Genomic DNA, 15,116 nt, shown 5'->3' with positions numbered 1-15,116 from the left:
CCAACTCACACATGAAGACAGGCAAATAGGCACAGTTAAGAAATAAATCAAAAAGCAAAACAGCCAGTTCATTTAAGCAGATATAATAATCTGATGAGTCACCTGCAGATAGGATTATATCTTGCTTAGTTTCTGATGACAGTAATGCATGAATATATCTTCAAGTAGGCTATGAGAAATATTCATTTAATTCATATAACTGAGATTCTATTCTCTGAAATATCAATAAGTTGGTACTCGGAGGATAACCGGGAGCAAGCAAACCTCCATTTATAGCATTCGCATTACACAATCCTTTTTCCTGAGCAAGTCCAAAAATGAGTTCAAATTTTGGCCTCTCTGTAACAGACTGACGAGATCCTAGTTAACATGAAACATCAGCTTGAGCATAATACGTCTGTGGGGTCCAAGTGGCTCTGGAGCACTTTTTAACAAGAATTAAGCTGCAATTAACTTTCAGGCCTGGCCTCATTCTCCTGGAATGTTTGTTCTCCCTTTTTTTGTTTAAATAAGCTGCTGCTCACAGTCCAAAAGTCATCTTCAGTTCAAAGTTCCAAATCAAAAGTGATTAACTTAAGAAGTAAAATAATGAAAAACCAGCGAGCGTTTCAAACAAAACGAGCAGTGTTATGGAAGGAACTACCCATTCTCACCTGAGTATAGCATCCAGGCCATTTAGTTAGCAGACTTTGGGATACATGCCCTTTAGATGTCCTCAGCATTCTTGGATAGAGTTGGAGAAACTCTTGATATCTGTGCAGGAGAGTATATGTGACGGCATAGCATTGGACTTGCTTATGGTTCAAGCCAGCCGGGTTGGCAAAAGAGGCAATAGTAACATGAGAATATATTTTATCCGCTAAGTGGTTAGAACCTTGAATTAACTGCCTGGGAGTGTGATGGACGCAAAATTAATTGGCGGCTTTCAAGAGAGAATTGGACAATTATCTGAAAGGAAAAAAAATATGCAGGACCAAAGGAGAAAGGTAGGGGAGTGAAGGTAGGCCAGCTGCAATTGCAGAGGTATAAAACAATGAAAATGATCCAAATAGCCTCTTTCTACGCAGTTACTGTTCTGATTTTATGGATGAGGTACTGCTGGTGTTTGTGGAGCTATATCCCAGCAGGAAAGGAATAACAAATATGTTGATACCAAAGATTTCTTTACTATGCGATAGAACAAAGTTTCTGGCCACACAATGTCGTGAACTATTGAGTGAAGGGCAGAAGAAATGTGAGAGGTTCGAATCATCATAGACTCGAAAGCCACCAGCAATCTCTACCATCTAGAAGGATAAACAGTAGGAGGTACGTGAGAAAACTGGTTAGTCCAAGTTCTCCAATTTACCCATCATTCCAACTTGGAAACATGTTGACCCTTTCATAGCTGGGTCAAAGCGTTGGAATTCCCTACATAACATAACCTTCAGCAAGCTGACTCTGCAGTGGTTCCACAGTATAGTCCACTATCACCTTCTTGAGGGCAATTAGGCTTTTCTAGGACATTTATACCTTAAGGTTGAATTTAAAGAGAAGACTGCAGTTATGAACCTTGTAATTGAGGAGCAGTGTTAGTGGAGGTCTGGGTGCAGGACTATTCCTGTCTAGTTTAGCACCAAACTTTTAGCATTGTCTGGGGAAGGGAATGTCTGTGCTGCACATCAGTAATTATATGAGAGAGTTTTTCATCGGACACTATGCTGGCTGGGAGCTGAAGACCTTTTTCAGGAAGTTATGGTTTAAAATTAATGTTAAATGTTTGTACCAAGCTTTTCATTTTAACAAATAATTTAAATTTGCCATTGCTTGATTATCTTGAAAATAAGGCTTTATTTCCATGTCTGAATAACCTTAGGGCTCACATTATCAGCCTGTGGCATCAGAAATTTCAAGTTACGGGATCATTCTAGATGGTGAACTATTGAAAGTATTCTATTGAATGTGCAATATTTAACAAAACAAATTAAGGTTGTATGGTAATGTATTCTAGTAGTCTTCTTTGTGTACACCTAGTTTTGCAGATGAACAGCAAATTATTAGTGTGATGCTATTTTTATAGTTGTACTCTGCCCTTAATTGAATATGCCTGTCTGTCATATTCTGTCATATTTGGGTTTCCTTTGCAGTTAACTGTTCTTTCAACACTTCCAACAGAACTGCAGCTAATGGCCTATCACTCAGCTTGATGGAGCGACTAATCCAGAGATTTGGTGATCAGATGGTGAGAATGCTGACTGTACAGTATCGAATGCATAGTTCCATAATGGAATGGGCCTCCAAACAGATGTACTGTGGACGACTCACAGCTCACAAGACGGTGGCGCATCACTTGCTAAAGTAAGCATGGTAATAAAAACAGAAAACACTGGAAACATTCAGACGGTATCAAGAAAGAGAAGTGCTTGATCTTTCAGGTCAATAACCTCTCATCAGAACTGGAAGTTGCTGGATATTTAACAGTTTATACAGTTCCATTATGCCTTACTTGATGTTCCATCTTCCATCCTCTTTTAATGTGAGTTCATCCAAAACTCTGATGCCTCTTTTCCTAACTTTCACCAAATCCTGTTTGCCCATTAACTCAATGCACACAGACCTACATTTGTTCTTGTATGGCAAAGCCTCCATTTTAAAAATTCCCATCCTTTGCTCATCTCCCCAAGATGGTTATCACTTCTTTCTATCTCTATAGCCCCCTCCTGCCTTTCAATCTCTCTACATATCAATGTTCTTCTTGCTCTTTTATGTCAAACTTTGATCAAGTTTATGAAAATCTTGGGAACATTTTGAGAATATAAGAACATAAAAAATATTGACAAGAATAGGCTCTTTGCCACTAAATCCTGCTGCCCCTAAATTCAGTGAAATCATGGCTGTCCTGATAATGGCCTTTGCTCCACTTGATTGCTTGCCAACTATAACTGTGACTCCCTTGCAGATCAAAACTGTGTTTCACTCCTCTTTCAATATATTCAATAACTTAGCCTCAGTTATTCTCTGGGTTAGAAACAGCTCTCTGAGAAAAGAACTTCGTCCTTATCTCCATCTTAAATGGGAGAACTTTATATTGAAACTATTGCCTTGTGCTAGATTTGCCCATGAGGGGAAGCATCCTGCAAAGCACCGACAGAATCAGTTATGTTTCCTAAAGGTCACCTTTCTTTATTTTAATCTCCAATGCACATAGGTTCAACCTTCCCACATAAACAATCCACCTTCCCAGGAATCAAACTAGTGAGCTGTCAGACATATATATTCTTTGTTAAGCAAGAAGAGCAAACTTTAAGTGTGCACTGAGGTACGCCCATTATGTGACAAGGCTTTGCTTTTGTACTCTTGCCTTGCAATGAAGAATAACATTCTATTTGTCTTCCTACTGACTTGCTTAACCTACAAGCTAACGTCTTGTAATTCATGTACAAGGTTGATCAAAGGGGGCAGCACGATAGTGCAGTGGTTAGCACTGATGCCTCATAGCACCAGGGACCCAGGTTCAGTTCTAGCCTTTGGCAAAAGATCTGTGTGATGTTTACACATTCTCCCCGTGACTGCGTGGGTTTCCTCCGGGTGCTCCGATTTCCTCCCACGGTCCAAACATGTGTAGGTTAGGTGCATTAGTCAGGGGTAAATCTAGAGTAATTGGATAGGAGAATGGATCTGGGTAGATACTTTTCGAAGGGTTGATGTGGATTTGTTGGGCCAAATGGCCTGTTTCCACGCTGTAAGGGATTCTATGAAATTGCTGCGCTATGTTATTCAGAAATCTGTCTGTTTAAGTCATATCTTGCTTTTTATTTTTCCACTAAATTGGACAATCAGATTATACTTCACCAGATTTTTGGCCACTCGGTTAATGTATCCTTGGCCCTTTGCAGAATCTTTATGCCTTCTTCCCAACAGCCTTTCCTATCTATCTTGGTATTGCCTACAAATTTGGTTACCATGTATTTGGTTCCTTCATTGAAGTCATTAATATCAATCACAAACAGTTCAGACCCCAGTATTAATTGCCCTACGGCACTCCAGTAGTTAGAGTTTGGCAGTCAGAAATGGATGCATTTATTCTGAGGTCATGTTGCCTGTAAGCTTATCTCTATCCATCCTAATATATTGCTATGCCGGAAGATGAAGCGTTCTCCCTGTAGGTGTCGAGTGGTTAGGATTTGGTGATGGAAGAGGGCCAGGACCTGCATGCCCTTTGTGGTGTGGGAGGGGTGTTAAAGTGTTGAGCCATGGGGCGGTGGGGTTGTTTGGTGCGGGTTTCCCAGAGATGTTCTCTGAAACAGTCCGCAAGTTGGCCTCCTGTCTCAGTGATGTAGAGGAGACCACTTCGGGTGCAATGGATACAGTTGAAGATGTATATGGAAGTACAGGTAAGTTTCTGTTGGATGTGGAGGATCCTTTGGGGCTTTGGATGGAGGTGAAAGGAGAGGTGTGGGCGCAGGTTTTGCACTTCTTGGGTGGCAGGGGAAGGTGCTGGGATTGAGGTCTGACAAGGGAGTCGCGGAGGGAATGGTCTCTCCGAAACACAGATAGGGTTGGGGAGGGAAATGTATCCCTTGTGGTAGGATCTGTTTGTAGGTGGTGGAGAATGATGCAATGATGATGGGGATTGGTTGGGTGGAAGGTGAGGACCAGCGGGTTTCTGTCCTTATTGCGATTGGAGGGGTGGGGTTCAAGGACAGATGTGCGGGAAGTGGAGAAGATGCGCTGAAGGGCATTGTCGACCATGTGGGAGGAAAATTATGGTCTTTGAAGAAGGCGGCCATCTGGGATGTTCTATGGTGGAATTGGTCCTCCTGGGAGCAGATACAGTGGAGGTGGAGGAATTGGAAATACAGCATGGCATTTTTACACGAGGCAGGGTGGGTGGAAGTATAGTCCAGGTAGCTGTGGGAGTCTGTGGGTTTATAGTAGATGTCCGTGGTTAGTCGGTTACCGGAGATGGAGATTGAGAGTCCAGGATGCCAACTTATGGATCGTTTGAGAGAACATCTCTGGGACACCCACACCAACTGATCCCATCTCCCGGTGCCAAATGATTTAACTCCCCCTACCACTCCACCAAGAACATGCAGGTCCTGGGCCACTCCATTGCTAAACCCTAACCACCCGACACCTGGAGGAAGAATGCCTCATATTCCAGCTTGGGACCCTGCAACCACATGGGATCAACGTCGATTTCCTCATTTCCCCTCCATCCACCTTATCCCAGTCCCAAGCCTCCAACTTGGCACCGTCCTTTTGACCTGTCCATCTTCCTTCCCACCTATCGGCTCCACCCTCCTCTCTGACCCATCACCTTCTTCCCCCACCCCCACCTCTTCATCTACCTATCGCATTCCCAGTCACCTTTCCCTCAGCCCCATCCCTCCCATTTATCTCTGCAGACCCCCCTGGCCCACAAGCCTCATTCCTGATGAAGTGTTTATGCATGAAACATCAATTCTCCTGCTCCTCGGATGCTGCCTGACAATAGACAACAGACAATAGGTGCAGGAGTAGGCCATTCTGCCCTTTAAGCCAGCAGCACCATTCATTATGATCATGACTGATCATCCTCAATCAGTATCCTGTTCCTGCCTTATCCCCATAACCCTTGATTCCACTATCCTTAAGAGCTCTATCCAACTCTTTCTTGAAAGTATCCAGAGACTTGGCCTCCACAGCCTTCTGGGGCAGAGCATTCCATACAGCCACCACTCTCTGGGTGAAGAAGTTTCTCCTGACTCTGTTCTAAGTGGCCTACCCCTTATTTTTAAACTGTGTCCTCTGGTTCGGGACTCACCCATCAGCAGAAACATGCTTGCTGCCTCCAGAGTGTCCAATCCTTTAATAATCTTATACGTCTCAATCAGATCCACTCTCAGCCTTCTAAACTCAAGGGTATACAAACCCAGTAACTCCAATCTTTCAAAGTTAGATAGTCCCGCCATTCCGGGAATTGACCTTGTGAACCTACGCTGCACTCCCTCAATAGCCAGAATGTCTTTCCTCAAATTTGGAGACCAAAACTGCACACAATATTCCAGGTGCGGTCTCACCAGGGACCTGTACAGCTGCAGAAGGACCTCTTTGCTTCTATACTCAATTCCTCTTGTTATGAAGGCCAGCATGCTGTTAGTTTTCTTCACTGCCTGCTGTACCTGCATGCTTGCTTTCATTGACTGATGTACAAGAACACCGAAATCTCATTTTACTGCCCCTTTACCTAACTTGACTCCATTTAGGTAGTAATCTGCCTTCCTGTTCTTGCCACCAAAGTGGATAACCACACATTTATCCACATTAAACTGCATCTGCCATGCATCCGTCCACTCACCTAGCCTGTCCAGGTCGCCCTGTATTCTCCTAACATCCTCCTCGCATTTCACCCTGCCACCCAGCTTTGTGTCATCAGCAAATTTGCTAATATTACTTTTAATACCTTCATCTATACCATTAATGTACATTGTAAAAAGCTGCGGTCCCAGCACTGATCCCTGCGGCACACCACTGGTCACCGCCTGCCATTCCATGGTTTTTCAGCACCACAGTCTCAACTCTGATCTCTAGCATCTGCAGTCCTCACTGTCTCCTCTTCCATGTTGGATCCTCAAAGAACTCTAATAAATTTGACAAACACAATTTCCCTTTCAAGAAACCATGCCTAATGTTTTGATTTGCAAATTGTCCTGTTACTAAATCCTGAGTAATAGATTCCAGCATTTACTTAATGACAGATGTAGGGTTACTTGGCCTAAAGTTTCCTGTTTTCGTCTCTCTAGTTCTTTAATAGCGATGTTACATTATGGTTTACCAGTTCTTGGTAGATTTGCAGAATCTAGGAAGTTTTGGAGGATTACACCCACTGTCTCTGGAGCCATTTTGCTTAAGATCCTACATTACAGGTCGATGGGAACTGAGCCACTTTCATCCCATTAGTCCTCCTAATGCTTTTCCTGAGTAATAAGAACATAATAACTAGGAGCAGGATTAGGCCATCTGACCCTTTGAGCCTGCTCCGCCATTCAGTAACATCATGACTGATCTTATCATGGCCTCAGCTCCACTTATCCGCCCTCTCAACATAACCCTTAATTCCTTTATTGTTCAAAAATATCCAACTTAGCTTTAGAAACGTTTACTGAAATAGTGTCAGCTACTTCACTGGGCAGGGAATTCCATAGCTGAAAATGTGTTGCTGGAAAAGCGCAGCAGGTCAGGCATCATCCAAGGAGCAGGAAAATTGACGTTTCTGGCATGAGCCCTTCTTCAGGAATAGAAGGGCTCATGCCCGAAACATCGATTCTCCTGCTCCTTGGATGCTGCCTTACCTGCTGCGCTCTTCCAGCAACACATTTTCAAGTATGATCTCCAGCATCTGCCGTCCTCACTTTCTCCTCAGGGAATTCCATAGATTCACAACCCTCTGGGTGAAGACGTTCCTTCTCAATTCAGTCCTAAATCTGCTCCCCCTAATTTTGAGGCTCTGCTCTATTGTCCTAGTTTCACCTGCCAGTGGAAACCTCGTCTCTACGTCTACCTTATCTATTCCCTTCATAATTTTATATGTTTCTATAAGATGCCCCCTCATTCTTCTAAATTCCAATGAATAGGCCCAGTCTACTCAATATCTCCTCATAAGCCAACCTCCTTAACTCCAGAATCAACCCAGTGAACCTCCTCTGCACCCCCGTCGTGCCAGTACATCCTTTCTCAAGTAAGGAGACCAAAGCTGCATGCAGTACCCTATACAGCTGCAACATACCCTCTCTGCTTTTAAATTCAATCCCTTTAGTAATGAAGGACAAAATTCCATTTGCCTTCTTAATTACCTGTTGTACCTGTAGACCAACCTTCTGTGATTCAGAAGGACACCCTGGTCCTTCTGCAAAGCAGCATGCTGTAATTTTTTGCCATTAAAGTAATAGTCCTTTTTACTGTTATTCCTACCAAAATGAATGACTTCACATTTATTAACATTGTATTCCATCTGCCAGACCTTTGCTCACTGACTTAGACTATTTATGTTCCTCTGCAAAGTTTTGCAGTCCTTTGCTCCGCCACTCATCTGAGTGTTATCTGCAAAGTTTGACACACTACATGTGGTCCCCAACTCCAAATCACCTATGTAAATTGTGAATAATTGCAGTCCCAACACTGAACCCTGAAGCACGCCACTACTTACTGATTGCCAACCAAAATAGCACTCGTTTGTCCCCACTGTTTGCTTCCTGTTAGTCAACCAATCCTCTATCCATGCTAATACTTTACCCTTAACGCCTTGAATCTTTGTCTTATGCAGCAGCCTCTTGTGCGGCACCTTATCGAAGGCCTTTTGGAAGTCTAGATACACAACATCTACTGGGTCCCCGTTGTTCACCATGTTCGTAATGTCTTCATAGAGTTCCAAAAGATTAGTTAAGCATGACCTGCCCTTCATGAACCCATGCGGGGCAACTTCTATTTAAATGCCTTGCTATTTCTTCCTTGATAATAGATTCAAGAATCTTCCCTATTACAGAAGTTAAGCTAACAGGTCTATAATTTCCCATTTATTCTCTACTGCCCTTCTTAAACAGTGGCGTCACATTTGCTGTTTTCCAGTCTGCTGAAATTGCCCCAGAGTGCAGCAAATTTTGAAAAATTACCACAAGTGCATTTGCTAATTGCCCTACCATCTCTTTCAGTAGCCTGAGATGCATTCCATCAGGGCCAGGAGACTTGTATATCCTTCGCTCCATTACACTACCTCTTCCGTAATAATGATTGTTTCCAGGTTCTCACCTAGCTTCTCTTTGTCAATTATTGGCATGTTATGTGTGTCCTCCATTGTGAAGACCAACACAAATTACGTATTCAATGCCTCGGCCATTTCATTATATCCTATGACTAAATGCCCTTTCTCATCCTGCAAAGGACCAACGATTACTTTAGCCTCTCTCTTTCAGTTTACATATTTATAGAAATGTTTGATATCTGTCTTTATATTCTGTGCTAGTTTTTTCTCATGTTCTATGCTACTTTTCTTTGTAGCTCTTTTTGTAGCTTTCTGTTGACTTTTAAAGTTTTTTCAGTCTTCTAGTTTTCCGCTGATCTTGGCCACTTTGTATGCCTTCTCTTTCAATTTGTTTGTTTTAAGGGAATGTTTTAAGATCCTCTTTGATTTTCTATTAATGTTTTTCAGATTATATTTCTTTTTTTTACATTGGAGCCAAGTACAAGCTACTTGTTCAAAGTCTGTCCCATTTCTTTGATACTCCAGTATCATACTCTGCGAGACCATTGCTCTCATAAGCTACTATTTATTTGTATATAATTGTAGAAGCTGTTAGATTTTGTTTTATTTCTGGCTGGTTAACTCTTTCTTTTTAAGTCATTCTTTGCTGGTTTCTAAAAATTCTTCCAATAATCTATTTTAGCATTATGCATATTTTCTTAGTTAGCCACAGATGAGGCATCTTCTCATAGAGTTTTACTTTCTTAATGGAATGCACATTTTGTTGTTAGTTGTGAAATCTTCGCTAACACACTCTGCTGCTTTTAACTTGTTTGACCAATCAACTTTATTCCTTTATATTTGTCTTTATTTAAAATTAAGATACTAATTTCATGTCCAAGTTTCTCACAAACAAACTGGATGTGCAATACTATCATATTATGATCACTCCTGCCTGTAGGATCCTTTTACTATGAGATTATTAATTGAATGTGTCATTATACTTTGCGGTCTTAAACAGCCTGTTCCCTAATTTATTGTTCAAATAAATTGCTGTGCATGCACTTTATGATCTCCGACTCAAGACTCAAGTATATCTTTGCCAATTTGATTCATCCAATCTATTTGAAAATTAAAGTTGCCACTGAACATTTCTTAGAAACTCGCATTTTTTTCTTGCTATATAAATTGTAACTAATGTTGGGGGTGGGGTTAAAAACAACTCCCCTCAATGACGTATTGTTTCATGCTGTTTCTTAATTCCAACCAAACTGATTCTGCACTTTGATCTTCTGAGCCAAGATCACTTTTTGCTACTGTGCTAGTCTCAGTTTTTGTTAACAGCTAAGCTATCTCCTTTTTCCATTCTGCCAAATTGTCTGAAGTGTCTAATATCCTTGAATATTAGAAACTCGCATTTTTTTCTTGCTATATAAATTGTAACTAATGTTGGGGGTGGGGTTAAAAACAACTCCCCTCAATGACGTATTGTTTCATGCTGTTTCTTAATTCCAACCAAACTGATTCTGCACTTTGATCTTCTGAGCCAAGATCACTTTTTGCTACTGTGCTAGTCTCAGTTTTTGTTAACAGCTAAGCTATCTCCTTTTTCCATTCTGCCAAATTGTCTGAAGTGTCTAATATCCTTGAATATTCAGGTCCCTGCTTTGATCATCTTTTACTCACTTCCTTAATAGCTATCATTTCATATCAGAGATTCCATCAAGATCCTGCAGCAAATAATCTTTTTAAATAATGAGTCGAGTGCAGTTAACAATCGATAATGTTACTTCTGGCTAATGGAATACTTCAGTGCCTTTTATCCACACCATCCCCATAATGCCATTGTAATTTCACTTCAAGTATGTTCAGAGATTGCGTTTCAACATCCCTCTGTGTTAAGAATTCTAAAGATTCACCATCCTCTGAAAGAAAAAATAATCTTCGTCATAAATGACATTTTTTTAAGTTGTCCCTGATCGTTGTTTCCACAACTAGGAAAAATATCATATCTGCACCTACTTTGCCTATACCATGAAGTAGCTTTTGGGTTTCAGTGGGAAATGGCAGTTTTTGCAAAACAATTGAGGTGTATGAATGATGGACAGTTACTGCATGGCTGATCCTGAGGGTTGAAATATGCAATTTTACAAGCTGGGGTAGTATAGCAGCATTAAATTGTATTCTGATGTCATCTTAAATTTTATTTAAACAAGCAATTGAAAGGAATGGGGTACTATAAGAAGAAGAGGAGAAATTACAGCAAGTTGGCATTGAGCCAGAGATTTGTTTAATGTCTTGCCATTATGTCCAGAAATGGCAGGCAACAAAACTTAAAGTCAGAGTGCAGAAGCCAGAGATTTATCATTTCTTATCCCTCCCTAATATATGATATCTGATAAAATGGAGACGGTTTACTCATGAAAAAAATGTTTGTTTTAAGTAAATTGGAGTACACTGTTGAAACGAGAGCACTTCAGTTAACAGATTGTCATCAACATTTGAAAGTCTATGCAGTAGGTTTGCTTTGTGAAACAGATGTCTTGCAAAGCTCTTGTTAAACTGTTCTCCTGGCTATGGCAACGATTGTATTAGCATTGAGTTTAGTTTAAAACTTCAAATTAAATTGCAATAGAGTGCAAATTTAATTTATTAATATTGCACATATCTTATGTTACGGTGAATCTAATGACTCGATTGCCCACAAGTCTGATAAGCGTCTTGGACAACACTAATTTACTTCACATACAACAATAGACATTGCTGGAAAAACTCAGCAGGTCTGGCAGTATCTCTGGTCAGAAAGCTGCGTTAACATCTCAAGTCTGGTGACCCATTCCTAACTCTGCTTTCTCGTCACAGATGATGCCAAACCTACTAACTTTCTCCATCAATTTCTAATTTTGTCTCAGATTTCCAGCATCCACAGTTCTTTGATTTTTTTTGTTGTTTACTGTTTTTTTTTCTTTTTTGTAAGTTATTGAAAATATAACAAGTAAGAAATACCAGTATAATAAAGAAAAAACCCAAATTACAGTACTACTGTCTACTGACTACGAGCCTACCCTAAAAAACAAAACCAAACACTGTGCGAGGCAATACCAATAAATAAGTAAGTGACAAATACAACAAAACAAAACAAAAGAACACACAAGATTACAAAGTAACAATGCTCAGTGCAAAGCTCCTAAACAAAAAAAACGGGAGCGTTGTGTATATATACTCATATTAACTCAGGAGTTTCCCCCCTTCTAGGGCCCAGGGCTCAGCAAACCGAACCATCCTGGTAAAACAAATGCCCTAGTTAAGATAACAGACAAAACTGTATCCAAATAACTCAAAAAGGGCTGCCATGCTTTATATAAAAAGAAAGGTCTGTTGTGTGGTGCACCATGTTTGTAAAAATAAAATCCAATGTGCTCCATGATTAATTTTCACCATCCCAACAAGTCTAACGGGTTCTCAGACACCCAATTCATCAGAATATTCTTCCGTGCACAGTAAGTAAGAGTATTAAATAGTTTCTTCCTATGCCAGTCTAAAAATGATAAATTTGGTAGACCTAGGAAGAGAGATATCAGGTCTACTTTAACTTCGGTCCTCAATACACTCCCTATTTCTCTCGCCACAGCACTCCAATAAACACAGGCCCTGCGGCATATCCAGAAGCAATGGGTAAGAGTACCTACACTTAGTTTACATTTGGGACACACTGAAGATGCCCCTTTTTTAAATTTCATCAGACGGTCCAGTGCCAAATGAACCCTATGCAGAACCCTGTGCATAGCGCGTCCTATTACAGATTGAGATCTTTCGCACGTTCTCCCATATGTCCTCCCATGTTTCAGAAGAGATCTCCACTCCTAGCTCTTGCTCCCAGACCTCTCAAAACCGGTTAATATCCTGCCAGGCCCTGCCACCCAACAGCTGATAGAAGGCACTAACCGAAAGGGTACTTGTGGCACGTAGCAACAACCTCTGTATCGGGCTTATAGGGCTTAATGAGAAGTGTTGTCTTCTGGATGAAATCCCTAACCTGAAAACAACGGAAACGATCTCTGCTAGGCAACCCGTATTTGCGACTCAGTTGCTCAAAAGACATCATAACTCCCCTGAAACAAATCTCCCAGACTAGAAATTCCTCTCGCTGCCCATAGTTTGAACCCTGAGTCCATCATCCCTGGTTGGAACAATAGACAATAGGTGCAGGAGTAGGCCATTCTGCCCTTCGAGCCTGCACAACCATTCGATATGATCATGGCTGATCATCCTTAATCAGTATCCTGTTCCTGCCTTATCTCCATAACCCTTGATTCCACTATCCTTGAGAGCTCTATCCAACACTTTCTTAAATGAATACAGAGACTGGGCCTCCACTGCCCTCTGGGGCAGAGCATTCCACTCAGCCACCACTCTCTGGGTGAAGAAGTTTCTCCTCATCTCTGTCCTAAATGGTCTACCCTGTATTTTTAAGCTGTATCCTCTGGTTCGGCACTCACCCATCAGCGGAAACATGTTTCCTGCCTCCAATCCTTTAATAATCTTATTTGTCTCAATCAGATCCCCTCTCTGTCTTCTAAACTCAAGGGTATACAAGCGCAGTCGCTCCAGTCTATCAGAGTAAGGTAGTCCCGCCATTCCAGGAATTGACCTTGTGAATCTGCGCTGCTCTCCCTCAATAGCCAGAATGTCTTTCCTCAAATTTGGAGACCAGAACTGCACACAATACTCCAGGTGTGGTCTCACCAGGGCCCTGTACAGCTGCAGAAGAACCTCTTTGCTTCTATACTCAATCTCTCTTGATATGAAGGCCAGCATGCTATTAGCCTTCTTCACTGCCTGCTGTACCTGCATGCTTACCTTCATTAACTGGTGTACAAGAACACCCAGATCTCTTTGTACTGCCCCTTTACCTAATAATGTCGAGCAAGTGAACAATGTTAGTCCTAAATAACCAATCAAACATGTGGGTAATAGAAATATCTAGGTATCGGAAACTCACCCGTGACCACTCAAAGGGGAACCTAAGGCCACTTTCAACCTCTGGCAATTCCTTAAGGTCCCTCAAAGGCATAACCTCTGATTTTGCAAAGTTATTCTCATAACCTGAAATAGCCCCAAATGAATTGATACATTGTATCAGATGGGGTACGGAGGTCATCGGGTCCAATTAAAAACAGAAGGACATCATCCGCATGCAGCGTTGTCTTATGTACCCTTAGTCCCACTTCCAGAGCGGTTATGTGGACGTTCTGACGAATGGCCTCTGCCAGTGGCTGTATCATCAACGCAAACTATAACGGTGAAAGGGGGCAGTCTTGACGACTACCTTTGCCATTCCTAAAGTTCTCAGACTTCACTCCGTTGATGATGACCGCGGCCAGAGGGTGGTGATTTAAAGCCTCCACCTACCTCACAAAGACCCCACCCAACCCAAACTGCTCTAAGACATAAGAGATATGGCCATTCCATCTGGTCAAATGCTTTCTCTGCATCTAAGGAAATCACCAACCCCTGAATCGATCGCTACTGACATGCTTGGATCGTATTCATCAACCTTCTAACATTATTAGAAGACCTACGGCCCCTTATAAAACCTGTCTGGTCCTCTTTGACAATATGGGGCAACACTTTCTCCAATCTCAGCGCCAAGATCTTAGACAGAATCTTGAAATCTGAATTTAATAGAGAGATGGGCCTGTATGAGGTGCAATCCTCAGGAACCTTCCCGTTCCTAAGAATGAGGGAAATATTAGCTTATCTCAAAGATGGTGGTAGGCATTCATGCATATAGGAATGATTGTACATTTCCAACATCAGCCCTGACAGAATCCCTATAAACTCCTTCTAGAACTCACCTGGGAGACCATCAGGGCCAGGTGCTTTCCCACTCCAAATTTTACTGATTGACTTCATATTGCCTCCTGCTGTTTCTGAGCCCAAGCTAAACTACAGTCATGCCTAACATATAAAAGATGGCGCAGATTGTTGGCGGTAACTCAGGCCAGTTCCAGGGCATCTCTTGGACCAGGTCTGGTTAGTGCTTTTCGATTGTTTCTTCAATAACCTTCACCGTAAAGTGGTGATGTTCATTGTTGATTGTGCAATGTTCAGCCTCATTTGCAATTCCTCATTTGCCAATGCACATATGCAGCAAGACCTGGAAAGTATCTTGGCTTGGACTGATAAATGACAAATGACATTTCTGACACAAAAATGCCAGACAGAATCATCTCCAACAAGAAAGAACACCACTACCTGCAAATTCCCCTCCAAGCATCCTGATATGGAACTTTATTGCTGTTCCTTCAGTGTTGTTGGGTCAAATTTCTGGAACTCCCTTCCTAAACAGCACTGTGGGTATCCCTAAAACCCCAGGACTGCAGCAGTTTCAGAAGGCAACTCACCTTCACAT

The 15,116-nt window shown here is 41.7% G+C and overlaps 1 protein-coding gene across 2 annotated transcripts in view; it reads left to right on the top strand.

Moving 5' to 3' along the window:
* Nucleotides 1-15,116, top strand: part of LOC140493493 (DNA-binding protein SMUBP-2-like) — a 79,978-nt gene that overhangs the window by 39,576 nt on the left and 25,286 nt on the right. For both annotated transcript variants that reach the window (XM_072591985.1, XM_072591984.1), the window contains exon 10: nucleotides 2,155-2,337. In XM_072591985.1, coding sequence (XP_072448086.1) covers nucleotides 2,155-2,337 — 183 coding nt within the window. The remainder of the gene's footprint in view (nucleotides 1-2,154; nucleotides 2,338-15,116) is intronic.

This window comes from Chiloscyllium punctatum, chromosome 22 (genome assembly GCF_047496795.1).
Source record: "Chiloscyllium punctatum isolate Juve2018m chromosome 22, sChiPun1.3, whole genome shotgun sequence".
In the NCBI taxonomy this organism is placed as follows: domain Eukaryota; kingdom Metazoa; phylum Chordata; class Chondrichthyes; order Orectolobiformes; family Hemiscylliidae; genus Chiloscyllium; species Chiloscyllium punctatum.
This window is presented reverse-complemented; position numbering and strand designations above follow the sequence as displayed.